Below are 24,550 nucleotides of genomic sequence, written 5' to 3' on the forward strand. Positions count from 1 at the left end.
TTAAGCAACTCGTTGCTGTATTAATGAGAAATGTAATTTTATTGTATTATTTTTTTAATTTCATTTTTGTTTATTTTAAAATTAAATTATATAATAAAATTTTCGATAAATAAATCGAATGATATTTATTTATGTGTTTCAGGTATCCTGGAAGTTCTTGTTCTTCACAACTTTCATTTCCGTTTGGATACGAAAGCCGGTGCGTTCAAAAACACATTAAAAAGAAGCTTCTATCATTAGATTCTACTGGTGAGACTATCTCAGAAGATCCTTTCTTCGTTCCTTCTTGCTGTGTCTGTCAATTGGTGCGCAATTTCAAGAGATAAAGTGAACTTTCCGAACTTACTCAACGAATTACAGGAGGACTTGAAAAGAACACGGTTTATATTTTTAATCTAGTGAAATATTACCTAGAATTTTTTTAGGTAGAAGAAGGAAAGCTGTCAAAAATATTAATATAAAAACTGTTTATGACAAGCTGTTCAATGAACAGCTTTTTTACTTTCATTTAACAGAGAGGATTAGAACTGAACAAATGATTGGCATTTATTTACTTTATTATTTAATTAAGAACATTGATTTATTTACATTTATTTACTTTAGAATATTATAATATTCAATTTATTTTATATAAAATCACTATTTACTTGAAGTACCGCAGGAAGATTCCAATCTAGAAAAAAATCCATACAGTTAGATAGGGGTTTTTCATAAATTTTTGCCAAAATTACAGAAAATATTCTGAAAAATTGTGTATTATTAATAATAAAAACAAAACACGTGGGAATTATTATGAAATATTTATTATATAACCTGATATAACGATTTTTTTCTTGAAAAATTTCGATAATTCTGAACGCGATAATCGGATATCATGGACATAATGTATGTGAACTTTGACTGTGATGTTTTCTAAATATCACTTCTACATGTAAATATTATATTGATAATTATTTAAAAATTAGTCAAGTTTATTAACATGATTACTGTATAAATTTCATTAAAAATTTGAAGTAAATATATGGAATCTTTACTAATAAATTTCTGATCTAATGTCGTTTCTTACAAGAGTATCTTCAATACTTAAATAATTAGAATAAAACTTCTTTATACTGTAAATTTGCTACTGCCATATGCCATTAATAAGTAACAAAATACACAGTGGTTCGAAACTTAGTTAACAGTAAGTTCTAAGGAAAGCTTAGAACTTAGCCCCATTAATTTTTATATTTCGGATAATTTGTAAAGAAGACTCGCTTCAAGTAGATGTTTTAATGAAATTATTTCTTCAATACCAAAGAATTAAAAAAATATTTTGCAAAAACTTTTGCATTTTTTAATATTATAAATTCTTAGATGATCTTTGTACGAATCTGTAAGTCTTTTTAATTTGAAACTTTCTGCCGATTTTAGTATTTGCAAAAACATTCTTTTTCATCTGTCCATTGTTTATCATTGAAGTTAAGATTCATCTCTGTCAAACATTTTTAATTCTTCCTTTCAATGTAAACAAACCATGTGTTATAAAAAAGTTTTATGTTAGAATAGTTTTTCAAAAAGTTTTAAAGTGCTGAGTGTTACGTTTCTTAACCCATTACATATGGGATAAGGAAACGTAACACTTGAGCGATCTGCCAAGGACTCTTGGAAGGACTTTTATTGGAAACTGGCTTCTATTTAGGTGTTAGACATGTGAAGAAAGTCCAGATAACTCCACATAACCAGCCTGTTGGTTAGGTGCGAACCCGCCACCAACCAGTATTCAGCGATTTTATCCACTGGCTCACCTGGTGGCAAGTGGATAAAATGTAGCACCAATGGGTTTGCAAGATGCTGATTACGAAATATATAACTAATAATTTTCAAGGCATTTTTCACCAGTGACTGTGTGAATAAAACCACTAAACACTGACCCCACCAATGGCCAGGCGGTGTTCGTTTCCTGAACACTGGGAGTTCCGTCGTGGGTTGGCGCCTCTCCAACCGACTGGCCACGTGGAGTTTTCCGTGTTTTCTTCACATTAGTAACACCTAAATAGTAGCCAGATTCCGACAGAACCCCCAACAGATTGCTCACGTGTCGTATTGTCGTAACCAAATAAACCACCATAATTGTGGCACGATTTCTTATGCATTTTTGAAAATAAATTATCACGTAACAAATATCGATAATAAATTTTACAATTCTTGAAATTTCTCAACAAATAATTACAATAAACGGTTATTTTTACTAAGTTTCATTGATTTGTTCTTAGAAAATCATTCCAGAATACTAATTTTTCCTATCTGAATAAGATATTAATAAATATATAAAATGTGTATTCGCGTTTCAAGTTTCCTATGTTTTGATAACAGTGAAGAAGCAACTTGCTACTCAGCGTTTATAATTGGAGTAGGTAACCGTTAATTAATGTTTTCTTTTTATTTTCCGAACAGAAAAATAATATTTTAATGCAAACTATGTGACATTTAACATAATTATATATGACTTTTTAATGACTTTCAGCTTTACTCTGTTGTCATGATCTTGGATTTGGTAACATCCAATAATCTTGCGCTTGTGGAAATATATTCTGAAGATACACGTTAGTAAATTGTTTGTAGAGTTTAAATAGTAATTACATAATTTTAATCTATATTAAATTTGGGAAATGTTTCTAATACAATAACGTTAAATAAATTATATGATTCATAGAGATCGAAGTTCCGAGATAAATACAGAATTATATTCTTTATCAGTAGTAGAATGATGTTAAGAATCGATTTTAGTGTTTGTCAGGTTACATCAATGATATAATGGGTGTTTTCAATGTATAAAGTGGCCTTTTGAAAGTGTACATTCTGCACCAAAATTTTCTGCACTGATTTAATTAACCATGAATTAGCTGACTTCATCTTCTGATTACCGTATTTCTGTTTCGGCATTGTTATTTTAGAAGTTTTGAAGTTTAATGGTAACAATTCGAAGAACTTTCTCATTGTTCGAGAACGAGATAACGATTTAGCTTGATGGAATACGGCAATGCAATACGTGGGCAATTTGACATGTGGAGTGCCTTCTGAGAGGATTTTCCACGGGGAAACTGTCTCCTATTTAGGTGTTACAAAAGTGAAGAATCCCAGAAAACTCCCACATTAGTCAAGAGTGAACCCACAACCAATTCAGAGATTTTATCCACTCGACCACTTCAAGATAATGGCACTTGCATGATAATGGTCTGGTTCGTTAGTATACAAAAAGTGCCACGGTATTTAATCGCTTGATTATTTTACCTTTTGACTATATTTGTTTTGTAAAGAAAAATTGCAAATGAAAAACACGTTTAATAACATTGAAGACATTCAAAATCTCGACTGACTTCTCAGAGCTCTCCTTGAAAAAGGTTTTCAGTAATACTTTAAAAATACAGGGTGTATCAAAAAGAATGACCTGATTTTAAAACTTTATATTTATTGATAGAAACATACTACAAAACAGGGACAAAATGCAAAATACTCACAAAATCTTAAAGTTTCAGCTATGTTATTACAAATACTCTATGTGTCCACCAGTAGCCGTACGGACAACATCTAGACAATAGCTAAATTCGTCATACACTCTATGTTTAGCGGCCGGATGGCCGAGCGGTCAAGGTAGCAGCCTACCGCTCTGGAGGACCCGGGCTCGAATTCGAATGGGTCGAATAATCCCCAGGAATTTTTCGGGGTGGTCTGTTCGGATATGTCGGACACCGTCCCTCACCACTCGACAGCCCCATTGTAAGCCTGGCCGAACCCATAATGGGCTTGCAAAAAGAGGCTCTCTTAGTGCCCACAGGGCGGAACACTAGCGTAGCGTAGTAGGGGCGGCCCGCCCGGGCGTCACTTTTTAGGGGGCGGCAAAATTCCACAATAAATAATAATAATATCTCGTAAGAATTTGAACCATTTTATTTCATATTTTCGTCCACCTACGACTCGGACCGATTGAAATGAGCACGGAATAGTGTTACCATCCATCCGAATAGTCCGGGAATCGACTCGCCGTCCGAGGATATCGTGCGCAACCTGTCGACCTTTTTTTTTTTTCTTTTTGCTTGTACGATTTATTAGTATATATATACACCTCCAATATTCAATACAGCTAAGTCACTTGCGTTACTCCTATCCAAGTCTCTCTAGTCGCTAACTGTAACTAATTTAGAACCAGCATGCACTGCACATTATTCTTCGCATTGCAAAATGACATACGCATGCGTCAGGAACTTCTATTCGAACAAACCTTTCCTACCGTCCGGATCAGCGATTTTAATAAGATGGCAACACTAGCACGGAATTTTTCATTACTTATTCTGTGACGAAACTGAATTTTAGTCTTTTAAACTGAGATACCTAAATAAGGGGGGGCGAAATTTTCCTCCGTCCGGGCGGCTGACACCCACGCTACGCCACAGGGGCGGAAAGAGTTAAAAAAAACACTATGTAAGATATCTATGTTGACAGAAGTCATAACAGCTCTTATTCTGTTTTTTAGCTCATCTATATCACGAACTAAAGGGGAATGGAAATTCTTTCCCACAAGAAAAAATCGCATGAGATCATGCCTGGAGATCTTGGAGGCCAAGAATGTAGGGCATGTGTGTTTGTCTTGGGGTCCCGTGCGTTGAGGTAGTGTGTCATTGAGAAATTTCATATGTTGTGCCAGTGTGGGTGCTCTGTCCTGTTGGAATATAAAATCATTAGAGTCCTCTTTAAGTTGTAGAAAAAGCTAAGTCTGCAGCATTTAGCTATCATCCCGATGTTGTCCGTGTAGCTACTGGTGGACACACAGAGTATTTGTAATAACATAGCTGTAATTTTAAGAGTTTGTGAGTATTTTGCATTTTGTCCCTGTTTTGTAGTATGTTTCTATTAATAAATATAAAGTTTTAAAATCAGTAATTATTGCCATCTTGTATAACTAATTCTTTGTTTATCATCGGCCATCATTTACTCTCTCTGATTTCATTCTATATGCATCAATTTGGCTATTTTTGGTAGATAATCTACGTGTATTGCAGAAACTAAAAAATCCAAAGAATTTGTTAAATTTAATTAATTTATTTACAGATTACAAGTGGTATTTTGTTACTAACATTATTGAATGGTTCGCATTGCTAATATTTAGCTTTCTTTTGTACGTTGCACTCGAACTGGTATGTATAGTTATGTGTTTGTCTTGTATATTTATAAATTTAATATTAATGAAAACTTGAATAATATTGAATTTTTCAAAATTTTAAACTTGAATTTCATTGATCAACGCGAGGCATAGCCTTATAAGTTGTATGGCTGTTGCAATTACATGACAGTCCATACAAGTCGAATAGAGTCTATGGCGGGTTGATAGTCATCTCGCCCTCCGTTGTAGATAAATTTCACTGAATATCTGGCAGAGTCTCACAGCACAAAATAGAAAATAAATTGTATTTTTTTCGGAATTAAAAAAAAATACTTTAGTATAAAGAAGTGGCATGAGGGAAAATTGGGGAGGAAAGTCAGTCTTCTTGACTGGCACTTCGTATGAACTATAGGTATCAGCAGGGCCGACCCGTTCATATAGGCGAACTAGGCGATGGCCTAGGGAGCTTGAATTCGAGGGGAGGCATGGCGAAAGTACATGCATAAATTACAATAAATAATGAAAAAATAAATGTTTTTTGATCATAATCCTTTCTCACGTGTTGACCCGTGAGTCGCTATTTTCTTTCACACGATCGCGATATTACGTGCTGCATGTTGAATAAAAACAATATAACAATATAAAACACCAATGTAAAATAGATACTCTATTTTTCATTGGTGTTTTATATTGTTGCGATTTTTTTTTTAAATGGGGCAACGTCAAAGTCATTTGCCTAGAGCGCTGACTTTGCTCCGGCCGGTAATGGGTATCAGCCATAGAAATCAGTCGGAAAAATCAGCTTCCATATCCCAATGATAAGGTTCTGGGCCGACCCACAATGGGGTCAAGCAGCATGAATAAGAAATAAGGAGTAATGTCCCAACTCACATTACCCATAAATTATGGTATGTGGATCGGATTTGAATCCGAATCACCAAAATAAACGAAACAATAGATTTATTAATATCATCATAATAATCAATAAAAGTCTCATTCAAGTGATCAGAAGAATTCATACTAAATCTCCTAGAATATTGAAATTTTGATATTTGGAATAGAATTTAATATATTAATTTATTTTGAAAAATTTGTTCTATTTCTTAATTTTAATCAGTATTTTTTCAGGAAAATTATAAATTAATGATGCCTTGGATGGTATGGATTTGGGTTAAAATGATTAGAACTATATTAGTTACATTTATTTCTCTGATAGTTGTACATTCTTCTCATCTTTTCGTAAGTTATTTTTTTAGAATTAAATAATTATTCATTATTAACTAATTATTACTTGTGTAAACGAATTCAAAATATTAAATGTTTTTAAGAATGGTTTCATTATCTTCCAGATTACGGTTCTTCAAAGTATATTAACACTTATCTTCTGTACTACAGGGGTAAGCATTCAACCAACCACTCGTTGCACAAATTCATTACATTATTTCGATGTAACTTTCTCCATAAAAATAGAAAAGTATTTCAAATTATCTTAACTTTGCCTGAATTTATCTAAAATTAATAATTGATAAATTGATAAAGTTGGATCTAAAAATATAATTTTTAAGTTATAGATTATACAACTTTATTAAATTAGTATTATTAATTAATAGTGTCTATTAAATAACCGTTGTACTTTGATTTATATTGTATTCAAGAGGATGATGATATTCTTTAGTGTTATGTATCTAATGACACTAATGGACTGATGGGGATGTGCCAAGGGGGTTGTTTGCCGGGAGGATTTTCAATGGAAAACTGACCCCTATTTAGGTATCAAACACTTGAAAAAAGTCTGGGAAACTTCACGTGGCAAGCCCATTCGTTAGGCGCGAATTGTCAGTGTTCAGTGATTTTATCCATTCAACCACTGATCGTGTTCCGTGTTCTTTGATGAACACAGAAAAAAATGAATGACTTAACAGACGTTTTAATCGATAATTCATTTTCAGTTGTATTTTTTTATTTGCGTCTACAATCACTACATAATTCTAAAAGCGAGAGAACTACTACTAATACCTGAACGAATCTCAACTAATTCTATAGATATATCCAAAGAGAATTCTTATCTTTCTTACGATATCGATGTCTCACACCAAGTTCGTGATACTAAACCAAACATTCCTGAAGATATTTCTGGTGAAAATCATTTGTCTGCTTAGAGTAATTATAATGAAAGATGTAAAAAATATATAATTATTATTATATTGTAATAAATCTAGAAGACATTCAATATAATGTAAAATGTCGATTTTTATTTAATTACTTTAGTACAAAAAATAATTTAATAAAATATATAATACGGCGTCTGTAATGACAGTACATTTTTCAATCATAGTGAAAAAAAAAATTCATCCAATTTCTAGTAATGTGTTATAATACTTTTTCTTTTTAACCTTTACCGCCCTTTGGGCACTTTTAGCAAGCCCATTATGGATTTGATCAGTCCCACAATGGGGCGACTGGGTAGGGAGAGACAGCGCCCGATATATCCGGACGGACTACCCCCGAAAAATTCACGGGGATTTTTCGACCCGGTCGGATTCCATTCCGGGTCTCCCAGAGCTGTAGGTTGCCACCTAGACCGCTCGGCCATCCGGCCGTCTGTTATAGTACGGTATAACTTATTTCTTTAATTACGTAGTGTGTTTAATTATTATTTTTAAAGTTATCCTTCGAGAGAGCTATACTATGTTCCTGTTGTACGAATAACAATTTGTACTACATTTTTAAATTAGATTTTAGAATTTTTTATGAAAAAGTCAGTTTCATCAGTTGCAAAAATATGAAATAATTATTAATTATTGAAGCTAATTTTACTGATATATAGCAACACATGCCAATGCCAAGGTGGAGAAATTGTGCAAAGGTGGTGTTCAGCCTCGGTTTTGAGTACGACCTCTCCCCTCGAAGTTTCTTCATTAAGATCATAAATTCATGAAAATGTATGAAAATTTTCTAAACCAAGGTCATTCAAATGTATCGTACTATATTGCTTGAATAGTCTGATTCATTCTGCACACTAAATTGACTCATTGATCGGTTTAGTCCACAATACATTAGTCCATAACAAACACCCAAAGAAATTTCATTTTAATTAATGCTGTTAAATTTCTCTCCTGTCATTACCTATGTGTGTAACAATGATTTGTGCTATATAAACTTTTGTATTTGTATTGTGTAGCAACGCTTCGTGTCATATAACCATTGTATTATTTTTTATAATAAATAAACGGCCATGACCTGGCGTCTTTTATCAAGCCCGCCACTTTTTGGTTCGATATGACTTGAAACGGATCAAAGTAGTCGTGTATGATTTTTTAAACTTGTAAGGTAATGTAACCTACTCACTATCTTTGAACACATAACTTGCAACAGTGATATATTTAACAGGTTATGGGCCCNATTTGTGTTATATAAACTTTTGTATTTGTATTGTGTAGCAACGCTTCGTGTCATATAACCATTGTATTATTTTTTATAATAAATAAACGGCCATGACCTGGCGTCTTTTATCAAGCCCGCCACTTTTTGGTTCGATATGACTTGAAACGGATCAAAGTAGTCGTGTATGATTTTTTAAACTTGTAAGGTATCCTACTCACTATCTTTGAACACATAACTTGCAACAGTGATATATTTAACAAATGCATATTTTCTTGTGAAGTGTACTGTGTTATGAAAGCAGAATGAACGTTTTCCGTGCCATTTAAAACAATGGAAAAAAGCACAAAATAAGAGAAATTTCAAAATTTAAATGCATACAAATAAACTCAGTTATATAAATTAATTAATTACTTTGCATTTATTATGTAGAATGGTAATTCAATATTCACTGAGGCATTAAAAGCTCATTTTGCACTCTAATAATAACGGTATGCAAGATCTTTACGCAATTTATTAAATATATTGATGACAATGTATTATGGTTTTTTTAAAATACTTTTGTGCACTTGTCCAAAATTGTAGCCTGTCTGCAAATTGAAACCTTGGGCTCTACCTGAACCTAGTAATTTTACAAGTTAGAAGTTAAAAGTTGGTGTGCTAAATCTGAAAAACATATCCATTTATTGTTGTTATATAAAGAATTTTTGTAAAATTGCCATAACCATATTATACAATTGCATGTAGAATACGCAAATTTTATTAGAAATAAATATTTTGAACCTACCAATTTTGAATCTAAACTTTAAAATATAACACAGACTACATAAAATGTTAAAAGTAATACAACATCCAAACAGTTCACAATCAGTGGTTTATCCAGGATTCTGAGAATACGGGTGCCGCTCGTAGCAGATTCCAGGGTACTGAGGCACGTGTCCCACATCGATGCTACTCAATTACCTTAGAATTAGGTTGCCAAATTGAAATCATGTGAAATGTGTTATTTAATGTAACAAAACTGATTACTTTGGTATGAATGGGATGCTGCAGCACCGTAAGCACCCATCTGGATATGCCGTTGTTCACAATTCACTATTTATGTTCCTTATGCAGTATCATCTTTTCAGATTCAATCATCTTTTGATTATATACGTAAAATTTCACTGCAATTTAAAGCAATACATTACAAAAAGCAAAAATTTTATTTTTGCTTTTATAATGCATTGCTTTGTTTTTAATAAACATTTGGCTAATTAATACATTTTGATTATCCTTAGTTATAACGTTACACTGAAAAGCAGAAAATAAAATTGAGATTTTTATTTCAAGCAATTATCTACATTAATACAGTAATACTCCGAACTTACGCGATAGGTGAGACCGAGCAATAACCGCGTAAGTCGAATTCGCGTAAATCGGGGTATAATTTCGCAATTTGTGTAAAACCCAAGTCGGATGTATTTAAGCTAATAAATGTTCTCGTTAATCTTATCTCGTCTTTTGATTCGTTCACGGTTACAAGAAATCACCACAGTCTCTCGAGTCTCCGTAGATATAACAAACACAGAAATAAATAACGCAAAATAAATTAGCTACGCGTCGATTCCGCGCGACACGTCCGAACATGTAAGCCGAACAATAGTGTGGGGGGAGTGAGTAATCGAGAGTTGCGTGGCGTTCAAACAAAAGACGAATCGACGATATTTGAAAATCGCGTAACTCCGGGTTCGCGTAAACCGGGGTAGCGTAACTCGGGGTATTACTGTATTATAAAGAGGTAAAGTTTGTAAGTTTGGATGTAGGGGGTAATCTCCGAAACTACTCATCCATTTCAAAAATTCTTTCACCAATATTTAGAATGGAACTTCAAGGTGGACATAGGCTGTTTATTATTCCATTCAACAGTCATATAAATTAAGATATCATCTAGGGTTAAGACTTTTATGTCCAACAGATGGCGCTACGATACGACGACCTAAGTTTGCTTTTCTGTGAGGCATTATTCTTTTCTGTGAGGATGAACTAAAGCAGATCATCTTCTATCTATCTGTATAAATAAAAATGTAATGTTCGTTTGTTCCTACCGATTTTTTTGAAATTTTGACACTACATTGTATTCGAATACGCACGTGTTTTTATATAATATACATGTCGAAATTCCCCCCACTGGGGGGNAAATGTAATGTTCGTTTGTTCCTACCGATTTTTTTGAAATTTTGACACTACATTGTATTCGAATACGCACGTGTTTTTATATAATATACATGTCGAAATTCCCCCCACTGGGGGGAGATGGTTAGGATTAACGCTTACCGTAAAGAACTCTGCTTCTATTATACTAGTATTTTAGATGCGTTTTTGATTGCGTTTTAATAGGGTACGTCAAGAGAATATACACTAAGAAGGGATTTTTCGAAAAATCTCCCACGGGGGAAGTGTTATACATTTATAATAGATACATTTTGAGCCACAACGCGTGATGGGGTCTGCTAGTAATGTATAATTTCAATAGTAGATTTTCATGTAATGCATGAAAATCTATGTATCTATACGTTCTTATCAGAATTTTCAGATGCAGAATGCAGATTGCAAGTGATATGAGTTATGCGAGTGATAGATTTTCATGTAATGCATGAAAATCTATGTATCTATACGTTCTTATCAGAATTTTCAGATGCAGAATGCAGATTGCAAGTGATATGAGTTATGCGAGTGATAGATTTTCATGTAATGCATGAAAATCTATGTATCTATACGTTCTTATCAGAATTTTCAGATGCAGAATGCAGATTGCAAGTGATATGAGTTATGCGAGTGATAGATTTTCATGTAATGCATGAAAATCTATCACTCGCATAACTCATATCACTTGCAATCTGCATGTCATAAAATCTTGATCACATTTCTTCAATAATGTCATAAAATTGTTAATTATACTTCTTTCAGGATAATTGTGATTACACACAATACAAGATTTATTAATTAACAAAACAATATTCCAGAATCAATAGGAGTTCTACCGTGTTTCCCCGAAAATAAGACATCCGCATAAAATAAGACCTAGCACAGATTTTGCTGAATTGCGAAATATAAGACCTTCCCCTGAAAGTAAGACCTATCGAAGTTTTTTTTAGTTGTAACGGTCATCGACAGATGGTTGAAAGTGGCCGTTGGCTTTTTGAAAGTACAGCCACTGATTGGTCAGCAGACAATTATGCCACACGGCATGATTTGCATAAGGCTATGGCTTGGGAATCACACATTTGCATAACGTTACGGCTGGTGATGGCTAATTGGTCGGCCGGGAATCANGCAGGAGACTAACTAAAAGCTATTAAATAAAATCAATGTAAATTTTCATATTTCAATAAAATTAATGTTTTTATGTAATTTTAAATTTTTAAAATAAGATATAATGATATTTACATAGAAAAATTTGTCAGTTTTAAAAATTCAACCATAAGAATCTCTAGAAAAGTTGCCGATGTTACCGGTTCTCGAATACAGCGAATGGTACAAAATGAAAGAGTAGATCAGAATGTCAAGGCGAAGAAATATTAAACGAGTGGCAAATATCTAGGAATGACGATTTTTATACTACGGGATATCGTCTATCATTCCATATGCTTAAATTTCATTAAAGTAAGAAAATAATTCAATATTAACTGATCAATCGAGATGGTCAAATAGTCAGGCAATAAAGATATCAGTCTATTTGTTATATATCGGGCTTCCCATTATGGGCCTGATCAAATTAATAATTATCTTTATGAAGGTCTTCTAGTGCCCACAAAATAGAAAGTGCTTTAAAAAGAACTAATCAATTGTTAGGAAGAGACATGTCACATGCGATGCTGTAATTGAGAAATATCAAGACAGGTGTTTGTTAAATACAGTAATACCCCGAACTTACGCGATAGGTGGGACCGAGCGATAACCGCGTAAGTCGAATTCGCGTAAGTCCGGGTATAATTTCGCAATTTGTGTAAAATCCAAGTCGGATGTATGTAAGCTAATAAATGTTCTCGTTAATCTTATCTCGTCTTTTGATTCGTTCACGGTTACAAGAAATCACCACATAGAGTCTCTCGAGTCTCCGTAGATATAACAAACACAGAAATAAATAACGCAAAATAAATTGTAGCTATGCGTCGATTCCGCGCGACACGTCCGAACATGTAAGCCGAACAATAGTGTGGAGGGAATGAGTAATCGAGAGTTGCGTGGCGTTCAAACAAAAGACGAATCCACGATATTTGAAAATCGCGTAACTCCGGGTTCGCGTAAGTCGGGGTATTACTGTATTATAAAGAGGTAAAGTTTGTAAGTTTGGATGTAGGGGGTAATCTCCGAAACTACTCATCCGATTTCAAAAATTCTTTCACCAATATTTAGAATGGAACTTCAAGGTGGACATAGGCTGTTTATTATTCCGTTCAACAGTCATATAAATTAAGATATCATTTAGGGTTAAGACTTTTATGTCCAACAGATGGCGCTACGAGTACGACGACCTAAGTTTGCTTTTCTGTGAGGATGAACTAAAGCAGATCATCTTCTATCTATCTGTATAAATAAAAATGTAATGTTCGTTTGTTCCTACCGATTTTTTGAAATTTTGACACTACACTGTATTCGAATATGCACGTGTTTTTATATAACATACATGTCGAAATTCCCCCCACTGGGGGGAGATGGTTAGGATTAAGGCTTACCGTAAAGAACTCTGCTTCTATTATACTACTTTAGATGCGGTTTTTTGCGTTTTTGATTGCGTTTTAATAGGGTACGTCAAGAGAATATACACTAAGAAGGGATTTTTCGAAAAATCCCCCATGGGGGAAGTGTTATACATTTATAATAGATATATTTTGAGCCACAACAACGCATGATGGGGTCTGCTAGTAATGTATAATTTCAATAGTAGATTTTCATGTAATGCTTCACTCATATCACTTGCAATCTGCATGTCATAAAATCTTGATCACATTTCTTCAATAACGCCATAAAATTGTTAATTATACTTCTTTCAGGATAATTGTGATTACACACAATACAAGATTTATTAATTAACAAAACAATATTCCAGAATCAATAGGAGTTCTATTCTGGAAAATCATTTTGAACATACACTAATTATATGTAAACATATAAAAAAATGAAAGCTCTTATTTTATATATACAAATGATCTGATCTTGGCCAAAAATACAATACAGTCGACCCATTATAACACTGTTGATTATTCCGTTTTATATGAATTCCATGTTGTACGAGTCACTTAGATATTATAAATATGTGAGCCGTTCAGAGTCCAGCACACATATTTGTAAAATCTAAGTGACTAGTACAACATGGAATTCATATAAAACGGANATGTTCTTATCAGAATTTTCATATAATTTCTAATTTATTTTTATGTGAAGAGAACATAAAGATATTTTTTAGTGTAGAAAATAATATGATCCATATTTTCTATTGCCTGAGATGACAATGTGATATACCTCCAACATGAAATTGTTCCAATTAAATAATAATTATACATAACTTATAAACAATTGTATATTTATTCACATTTCATTAAATACAGAAATACTTTCATTTACAAACTCTTGCATGTTTAATATTAAGGAATCATAATTCCAGTCCACGTATCACAATCAAACTGTTGCTCTAGAAGTCTAAACTGTCTGGAACATGAATTCCTTTCATTTGTCATCCCCAACTCATTATAGACCAAAGCCTAAAAGTAAAATTTTTAATAAATAAAATGTAATTTATATTATTGCATAAAGAAAACTTTTAAAAACAAACCTGCCAGTATATAGCATCTTTCATTCGATGAAAGGCTTCTATTTTATGGAAATAATCGATCGATTTACTTATCATCTGAATGGACGACAATAATGCTGAAATAATATAAAATTATTATAGTTATAAATTAAATATAATATTTTATAGTAATAATAATAACAATGTATACATCAAGAGAAAACAACTATTTTAAATGGTAGCCCACAAAATGTTTCTAAGGTACGAGTGAGCCAAATTTTTTAAGCTTTCAAAAATTTATAGGATTTACACTATTGGATACTGGAACTTTGTAAATAACTTTTTCAGAACCTTTTTATCTAGTAAGGTACAATATTTAGATGCAAGAACAAACGTTTTCAATACTCTATCGAGTTCTACCTCAGGTTCGATATTGCTATGTTATCCCAACTTTGGAATGACCAGAGTTCAAATTTTAAACTGCTAATTAATTCAAGTGTTCGAATTATTTAATGCCAAATATTTGGCTATTTGTGTCATTCTCCGTTATATAGGCCCAGGACCCTCATATTAATGTTTTCATCCAAAATTCTGTAAATAAGATGTCACTACTATTGGGGATCCTTCTCATAAGCATATTGCCGTGCATATGCATACAAGAGTAGGTGCACCACAGCACTGGCAACATATGCATCAGACCCGAATGAACATGTGGACTTAGGGAATGCTACTCTTATAAAATAGTCATTCTAAACTGATCACATAAGGACACTGGAAAATCTAGAAATCTAAAGCCAACAGAACAGGAAACTGCATAAACTACAAGGATAACAACACAATATCACATATGTGGCAATATGCTTATGAGAAGAAACTATCCTCTCTTGCTTTATTTTTCCCCTTCACCCACTACCTTCTACTACTTAACCTTGTACTCTCTCCTCTGCTAGGAAATACCTTTGAGTGGTCCTGGCATTTCAGTCCTATTAATGCTACAGTAATATGCTTATGAGAAGGATCCCCAATAATAGTGATATCTTATTTACAGAATTTCAGATGAAAACATTAATATGAGGTTGCTGGGCCTATACAACAAAGAATGACACAAATAGCCAAATTATTTGGTATTAAATAATTCAAACACTTGAATAATTAATTCAAGTTAGCTATTAGTTTAAAATTTGCTGGCAGTTTAAAATTTGAACTCTGGGCATTCCAAAGTTGGAACAACATCGCAATATCGAACCTGAAGCAGAACTCGATAGTGTCGGAAACGTTTGTTTTTGCATCAAAATATCATAGCTAACTGGATAAAAAGGTTCTGAAAGGGTAATTTATAGGATTATTAAAAATTATTAAAATGGAAGACAATGAAAACTGTCATAAACCATCTTATGTTATTCATTATAATATTTATTCATAGTCATATAATTGATTTTATTAATAAGAAAAATGATATATAAATTTAAAATATCTTTATCTTTATGCAGTGCACATCAGACGGTTTGCAGTGAACCGATATCCTTACACTTGCAGCCAATTCTGCTGTAATTTGCACTGCTGTAGTTTTGTTTTCTCCTTACAATTTGACAAAGTGCTCTTCTGTCCGTTGCATCCAGCTTTCACTTTCTACCACAGCTGCTTCTGTCAGATGTTTTGTGTGTCTTTGCATACTGAGATGTGATCAAGGAAACAGTAGATCTCACTAAACTCGTCAACTCAGGTCAGAGAAGCCTCTACTAGGCATGCACCAACAATCATTCCCCTTTGGAAGTCTGTTAGGTCTAACATAATCACACTCCAAAAGCAGGCAAATAGCTTTTTTTCAACAGCAAAAGTAATGAAGTTTATCAACAGGGATATACACCACAAAAATGAGGAAAAAACAGTGATACCTGTGATTGCACCCTGCAGACAGAGTCCAAACTTCTTGTTTATCATGCTAAAAAGAAAATGTATAAAATAAATATGGCATGAAGCAACATAAATGCAAACAATCTATGTCTCAAGTGAGACTGAAACACACACACTAGTATCTTAATCACTATCAGACCAAGGAGTTCAAACTTTGACTCTGATGCCCATATAAAAACAACAGAATTTAATTAAATTGGGAAAACAGAACAGTTTAATGAAAGAAAATAATTGCATTTTGCAGTTAAAATTCCTAAATGTCAGAATGGATATCATAACAAATATGAGCTCAGGTTTCAAAGTTCTGTCAACATCTCCCAGTCACAGTTGAGATACAATGTCGAGTTGAACACTGAATATCGACCTTTCTTGTAACCCCATCCAATCTTATTTCCAACTGGAAACAAAGGAGGGAACCAATTGGAAAGTGATGAGATAGAATTAGAGGAAAAATTCTTTAAAAATCCTGAATTTTAAGGACAAAATGGATTTCTCCCTCCCAACTTCACAAGGTGACTCTGTTCATTTCTTTATCTCTGTGCTTGTGATATTGCTGTCTCTGAAATACCATCATCCTTGTCACTCTGCCACCTTCATTGTCATTCATCCTCTGACTAACCATCACTGTTTTACCTCCAGACTTGTTCACAACATTACCCCAGGGTTACTGAATTGTAGAGGGACCATTACCAATGATAACATCTTTGGGCTCTTTAGATTGTCAACCGAGAATGAGCTCCATTGTAAGACTATGTAGCCATCATTTCTCCCAATAAATGAGTTTCATTTGTAAAGGTGCTTCATCTCAGTATGTCAACCATCAGCCACATACAATCCCTTATCCTTTGTTCCTCTTGACTTGAGTCTAATCAACCTAGCCCATTTCTCCCATCAGCATCCTCATATATTTTAGCGTAAAATACATACTATATCATTATTACATTTTGCTAAATATTGAAAATATATATATATAGCAAAAGAAATAATTATATTAATAATTAATAATATAAAGAAATAATTATAATTGAAGCAGAGCATTAGCAAAGATTCTTCTATGAGGCTTACAGAATTGTGTTCATTCTCAAAATCAGTTTGATAAATTTTGATTAAACTTTGCCATTTTCCATTAATTGTGATGCAGAATCAAAACATGCAATAAAAAAAATGGGAGTCCATGACTTTGTTTGAGATATAAGGTCTTTTCATGAGTATGCATGACAAAGCAATGTTGTGCAATGTTTCACGATCTATAGCATGTTTTGTATGGTCTTATAGAATAGAGTTCATTCTCAAAATTTAATGGATCAATTCTGATAAAATTTTGCCATTTTCCATTAATTGAGATGAGGAATCCAGAAATGTAATGTGGGTCCATTTAAATGTAAAAAATCCAGCAATAATCAATTAACTTTCACAGCAACATTTAAAATTCTGGTGGCATTATCTGTTAAGATATTTCATTAAAAAAACTTTACATTTTTAATTATTATAAAATGGCAAAAAGCTTAATTTTGAGGGTAGGGATGGATTTTATAAAAAAACTGTAAAAACTAATAATGAGTAAAATCATCANTAATTGAAGCAGAGCATTAGCGAAGATTCTTCTATGAGGCTTACAGAATTGTGTTCATTCTCAAAATCCGTTTGATCAATTTTGATTAAACTTTGCCATTTTCCATTAATTGTGATGCAGAATCAAAACATGCAATAAAAAAATGGGAGTCCATGACTTTGAGATATAAGGTCTTTTCATGAGTATGCATAACAAAGCAATGTTGTGCAATGTTTCACGATCTCTAGCATGTTTTGTATGGTCTTATAGAATAGAGTTCATTCTCAAAATTTAATGGATCGATTCTGATAAAATTTTGCCATTTTCCATTAATTGAGATGAGGAATCCAGAAATGTAATGTGGGTCCATTTAAATGTAAAAAATCCAGCAATAAATCACTTAACTTTCTCAGCAACATTTAAAATTCTGGTGGCATTATCTGTTAAGATATTTCATTAAAAAAACTTTACATTTTTAATTATTATAAAATGGCAAAAAGCTTAATTTTGAGGGTAGGGATGGATTTTATAAAAAACTGTAAAAACTAATAATGAGTAAAATCGTCATTAGTCCAACTCCACTCGAGATATGACACATGCCCACCCTTTATCTCCCCATCCTGTTGACCTTAATTCACCAAAATTTAACAGCATGAATCTTTCTAATACACAAACCTTACTGAAAAATTTCAGAAATTTTCAAAAGACAAACATTATTAAGCTTCAAAGAGGGAAAAACACATGCACCTTAACATCCATATATACAGAAAATATCTCTGAATGTTTTTTTATTTCTTGGCATTTCAAGGTCCCCTAAGTCCAAAAATCTCAGGATGTAAATTTAAACTTTTTGACCAATCACCATACCTGGTTATCTATACCACAGCCAGGAAAGTAAAAATAAGAGTCCATGACTTCGTTTTCAATATACAAAGGTATTACAGTGACAATGTCAATGCTCTCTGATGTGATGAGCACACCTAATGAAATTTAGGCCTAGAGATCAAAACTAAAAAACAGTATTATGTGCACCTAACAGAAAATAGATGCAAAAAACAAACAAAACACAAGAACAAAGCAATTGCCATCGATTGCTTTTTTTCTTGAATCATCTCTCCCTACCAGGCCAGTGCAAGAATTGCACCTCCCATGGCCTGCAGGTATACAGATAGGCTCTTGTGGCAGCAAGTGCAAAGTTCATCCGTTCGCATATATCAGGTACTATACAAGGATTGCCTCTTCTGTGCCTAACAGGTGCAGGGATTGCTTCTTTCCTTCCAACTCTGCCTCAATTCTATCATGTTGCATAATATCCTAGTTAATTATATATACGTAGGATGATTTGCAGCTAAATATAAGTAATCCATAAATAACTGTTAAGTTAAAACAAAAAATTTTAAAATAAAATATCCACTAACATGTATAAATTAATATTTAAATGGATCCATAAATTCTACTGTAGCAAAAAATATATTATGAAATTTTTACCTTCTTTCTTAGATTCAAGAGAATCAAACTTTGTACAAGCTAGAAGACACTTGGCATAGAGTAAGTAGGCTCGTGCTTTATCGTACAGAGAACATTGGGCAAGTAAATTTATAAAGATCTGATCCAATAAATGAAGTGCCTGATGTGGTAGATTCAACATAAACTATAAAAACAGAAAAATATTATATATATTAAAGAAGTATTTTTATTCAAATATAAACATCCAATAACCTGATTTTTTAGTTTAATGCTAAACAATTATTGTATGTAATCCAGCAATCATTTGGCTTTGAAGTATATGCCGTTATTTTTAATTATAAAAATTTTTTACTTTTAAAAAAGCCAGATGACTGATTGGTTAAGGTGGCACCCTACCACTATGGGAACCCATGATCAAGTCCAGATGAGTCTAAAATCCCTGGAATTTTTCAGGTGGTGATCAGTCTGGATACATCTAATTCCGTCCCTCACCACCCAACCATCCCATTGCAGGCTTTGTCAAACACATTATAGGCTCAGTAAAATTGTGCTCTTACAGTGTGCAGCAGAATTATATGCCAGTGTAAATTTTTTTTTAAATCTCTCGAATTATCTAGAGTACATGGATAAATTTTTACATAATTATTTAAAGTTCTCTTCTAATGATTTACACCAGATATCATCCTGATCAATTAATCCAAACATTAATTACGCATTTCAGTAGTATCCACAGAATGGTTAAAAAAGTTTTTAAAAATGTTTTCTCCATGTAACACAGTCAATAAAATAAAATCAGCATTTATGATTGAAATTTAATAATAGTGTCATTATTTGAATTTCATTAAAACCTTCAGAGTTTTATAATAATAATAATAATAAAACTCTGAAGATTCTTAATAGAATTTGCTAATTGTAATTATAGATATTGTTGTCAGTCATTTAATACTGTCGGAATTAGAAAGTTCCAAAACATTTAAATTAAAATTCATTATAAAAACTTACTGTAATCAGGTTTTGCTTATATTTATCGTTTTAACATTGGTTAAACAGGCATTCTTAAGCTGCATTTTTATGCTATCAGCCTCAACATATGATTGATAATACCAAAACATTTTCAGTTATTATCATCAGCATTATCAGTGTTTTAAATATTAACCATTTTAGTTATTATTTTTTGCAGTAAAGTAGTTTAAATTGTTGACATTTCTTACTTTAATTATAAGCTAGCTATTGTTAAAGACTGTATTAAAAAATCCAACAGGCAAACAATATTGGATGAATTACATTAATTAACAATTATTATTATAATTGATAAATCTTCAATTTGTACATTTTATAATTGTTTTAACATGTCATTTTAATGTCAGAGTCAATAAAATCCAAATTTCTACTAACTTGAGTCTTATTTATTTGGTTCTTTCAAATGAAATATAGACTGCAGTGGCAATACTGACAATATTGAGGAAGAGTAGGACACCACTGTACAGGTAGAGGGGTGCACTTCCAAACAAGTGAGCAAGTTGTTCAGTGTCAAGTATACCACATCTGTAAATCCTTACAATATACTGCACAGTAAATCACATACTGTACTTGCATTGGATGTATGAGTCTATGTTTCATTTGAAGAAACCAAATAGTTATCAATTTAATAATATCATTCCATTACTGCTAACAGCATAGGCAAATCCTGAAGTGATTACAATACGTGGATTCTACTACATTGATATAAATCAATTTCCAGAATCCAAAAAAATTGTACAGTATAAGAATATCACATCTTTCTTACTACTATAGCAATATATATAAAATAAATGTAATGCAATGATGATTCACATATAACATGTTAAATTTTCAGATCTCGTCAGCAGCATACATCAGATTTACCCTACTTAAGTAAAAATAAATCTCATATAAAATTAAATGTTAATGAAAACATAGCAAGAATCATTTACCTGAACTCCTGAGAGATACAGGATTGTTAATAATTTATAAGACATTAAATGATGGTCTTTGCAAATGGATAAGCATTTCATCAGAGAAGGTATTGCTGATGCATAGCTTGATGACTGAATAAATAATTCAGCTTCCAATAACAGAATTCTAATTTTATAAAGTGAAAAAAAAACTGATTAATAATTTCAAATACCTATCAATAAAATTTTTGCATAAAGAAATAAATAAAATTCCATTTACCTAGCAAGAAAATAAGCAGGAGGACCATACTTTTCTTTACACTTTCCCAACAATTTTTTTACTAATGTATGAGATTCTGTTTTATTACCTTGATATATAAGTAAAAGTGCTTTCCTAGTTAAAAATAAATCAATTAAATTCTGTCACAATAAATATAGTATATCATTACTTAATCATCACTAACCAAATTATCATTTAATTCTACATTAGAAGATTCATATTCATGCATTTTACATATTTGCAGTTTGGTATTTGCAACTACACGTATACCTCACCTTACGTTGGTAATTGGTTCCAGGAGAGATGACGTAAGTCGAATTTACTTGTCTCCGAATCTACTTGTCACTAGGCTAAACCATAAATTATCATTCCCAGTTCTGTATTTTATTTATTAATGCATTTTTAATAATATATGGTTAATAAGGATCTATTTTAAGCTTACAAACAGATAGATTTTAGTTTTTAATATAGTACAGAAAAAGTAATCTAAATTTATGAATGCATGTACTGTAAATACAGTACATACTTGTAAATGTATATATTTTAATATGATTTTATGTGCTTTAAACGCTTTTCTAGTGATATTACGACTTCAATATTTGTGGCGGACAGACGTAAAGTCGAATAAAATGACTTAAACTTGATTTTTATTTTTCCATATACTTTTTTGACAAACGACATATAATCGGGAATGACGTAACTCGAAATGACGTAAGTCAACGTATACCTGTATTTATTCATAATTGCAAAGATAAAAGTAATTTATTTATAGGATTAACAAAAATAATGATGATAAGGGATAAAAAACAATTAAATGACTTTTAATGTTTTTACCTTAAACATATTTTGGTACAAAATTTTGTTGTTGACAATTAGACAATGCTAGTGGATATACTATAGTGTGAATGTCACTATTATGTCTTTCTTGCTAATTTTAGTTATTAGTTGTTTTTTTTCTTTTAGCCTTACAAGTATCAGCAATTATATCTAAACAAAGACTCTTGTGTCAAATTATCAAAACAATCAAAGAACATGATGTCTCTTTAAGATAAAAAGTGTTAGATCATTTGCAAAGTGAAAATTCAGCAGTTATACACACAGCTGCTGAATTTTATGCACTGATTATACAAGTAGCTATAAACATTGTTGCTTGTATATGGGTGCTTCAAAAAGTTTGTGGAAAAAGTTTGTAACTAAAAATTGTTTGGAAGGATTTTGATTTCAATGCACCTGAACATTCTTGTACCAACATGTTATAACATGTTCAAACATGAACCCTTAAATGCAGGTAAGAATGCAGTGCCATCAGTTGAAAGTCAAGTACCATTCAAGCAACATGGAATCCACCAAAATTGAGACTAGAACAAAGTTCATGGTGAAACTTGGTTGGGAGAATAGGCAAATCATTGATGCTCAGAAACAAATTTATGGTGATAATGCTCCAAAGAAGTCAACAACCTACAAATGGATAAGTTGCTGAAAGGTACCAATTTTCCATCAGTTGAAGATGTAAAAAGAACTGCTCTGGCATGGTTCAGATCACAAGACCCTCAAGTTCTACTCAGTTGAACTTAAAGGCTGGTATCAATGTTTGCAGAAGTGTATTGACCTTAACACATTCATGGTGTCCAGTGGCGGCCTTAGGGGGTGGCGAGCAGGGCAATCGCCCGGGGCCTCGCTTTTGGAGGGGCCTTGCGCAACAACCAAGTAGAAAAAAGTTGATATTTAAAACTTTTTATTTTATCCTTGGTTATTAGTTATAACAATAAAATAAATTTAATTTATAGTACAGTATATATTAATATTAATAAGTGCCTACTATTTCAATTCACATACTTTGCACAAAGGACAAGGGCCTCGCAAAGATCTGCCGCCCAGGGCCTCGCAATGGATAAGGCCGCCGCTGCCCCGTGGTGAGTATTTGCACTGTTTTCCTGAATTGTCACTGTACCAAATTTGGTTGCTTTTCGACTGTTAAATAACTACCAACACAACATTAAGGAGGGATACTTTAATTATCATCACCCAATACATTACTCCAAATCATCTATTAAAACTAATCAAGATGTCATCTACAAATAACAAACTTTTTGCAGTTCACTGATTTGTCATTTATTCTATTTAATTGAATAATTTTCAAACTATGTCAAGCAATCGTTTAGATAGCTAAACAACGAATTAAAGCGATCGTTTATTAAATATTTATTTAGAAATGTACAATATTCATCGACAATTTAATTCATTAACAGAAAAGATATCTATCAACAATGTCATTGTAAATTTTGAAAGTTATTTAATTTAATTTGGAAGCTTCGTACATCACATTTGCATTCACAGTATGAAATGCAACATAATTAAACAGATAATAATTATATTATATATTATTCTGTAATTTAATTCAAATAAAAAATACACTTAAATTATTTTTCTAATAGTTTTAAAACAATTTTCTGTAGGTTTCATTAAATAAAAGTTTCTTTTTGGATGAATGATGATACCTTTAGTGTATGTGATATAACGGTATTTTCTCTATTACATAAACTTTTTCAGGTTCAATAATTTTTGATTTAACTATAAAAATAGTAATAAAAAGTATTAAGATGAAAATATCCACGTTTTATATAGATCAGTGTCAAAGAATAATATGTTCACCGGGGAACAGAAAAATGAAATTTTTTTTTTCTCTTGATATATGACGTCGTTGCTTGCAACGTTTACACTGGAGTTAAATATAAAGGCATTACAAAATAACGAATGACGTCACGTCTTTCTCTGTACAGAATCAGACTTTAGTGTCTTAGGGATAATGCAAAATGCTTTGTTATACAGTAGAGCGTCGATTATCCGAATCAATTGGGGACTGGGGTTGTTCGGAAGATCGGTGTTTCGGATAACCGATTATGTACGAAAAAATATATTAATTTATCCCATCTTGACATTTTTCTCCGTTGCGTGTCGCTTCGCGTTGAATTTTCGTCGATGTTAAGCCTAACAAAGACCATTGTATCGTTAAAAATAATTTTTTATTTTGTACAAAACAAAATAAATATATTGAAAAATATAAAAATAATAAAAAATTATACTTTAGATGTTAATTTAGTATCAAAAACGTAAAATATTTGAGTAGCCC

At 32.2% G+C, this 24,550-nt stretch overlaps 2 protein-coding genes across 8 annotated transcripts in view; one reads left to right on the plus strand and one right to left on the minus strand.

Moving 5' to 3' along the window:
* Window positions 1–2,205: 2,205 nt before the first annotated feature.
* LOC111629978 lies at window positions 2,206–7,354 on the plus strand. Of its 2 annotated transcripts, none has more exons than XM_023373953.1 (6): window positions 2,206–2,396; window positions 2,507–2,585; window positions 5,089–5,174; window positions 6,269–6,379; window positions 6,490–6,537; window positions 7,090–7,354. In XM_023373953.1, the coding sequence occupies exons 2-6, from the start codon at window positions 2,522–2,524 to the stop codon at window positions 7,297–7,299; spliced, it is 519 nt and encodes a 172-aa protein (XP_023229721.1). In that variant the 5' UTR covers window positions 2,206–2,396; window positions 2,507–2,521; the 3' UTR covers window positions 7,300–7,354. The 2 variants fall into 2 exon arrangements, with proteins under 2 accessions (XP_023229721.1, XP_023229720.1); XM_023373952.1 differs by having other exon boundaries at window positions 2,206–2,392.
* A 6,724-nt stretch (window positions 7,355–14,078) lies between these two features.
* LOC111629965 (anaphase-promoting complex subunit 5-like) overlaps window positions 14,079–24,550 on the minus strand; it is a 45,234-nt gene continuing 34,762 nt past the window's right edge. For 3 of the 6 annotated variants that reach the window (XM_023373932.1, XM_023373929.1, XM_023373931.1), the window contains exons 15-19: window positions 21,421–21,534; window positions 21,180–21,327; window positions 19,249–19,411; window positions 14,337–14,431; window positions 14,079–14,265 (exon numbers count right to left, since the gene is read on the minus strand). In XM_023373932.1, the coding sequence (XP_023229700.1) occupies window positions 14,149–14,265; window positions 14,337–14,431; window positions 19,249–19,411; window positions 21,180–21,327; window positions 21,421–21,534 (637 nt within the window). In that variant the 3' untranslated portion in view covers window positions 14,079–14,148. Of the gene's footprint in view, window positions 14,266–14,336; window positions 14,432–15,469; window positions 16,237–19,248; window positions 19,412–21,179; window positions 21,328–21,420; window positions 21,535–24,550 lie in introns of those variants that run through there. The other 3 variants (XM_023373930.1, XM_023373934.1, XM_023373933.1) reach the window with 3 other exon arrangements.

Source organism: Centruroides sculpturatus, unplaced genomic scaffold (assembly GCF_000671375.1).
Source record: "Centruroides sculpturatus isolate CEXI.00-Female unplaced genomic scaffold, Cexi_2.0 scaffold539, whole genome shotgun sequence".
Lineage (NCBI taxonomy): Eukaryota > Metazoa > Arthropoda > Arachnida > Scorpiones > Buthidae > Centruroides > Centruroides sculpturatus.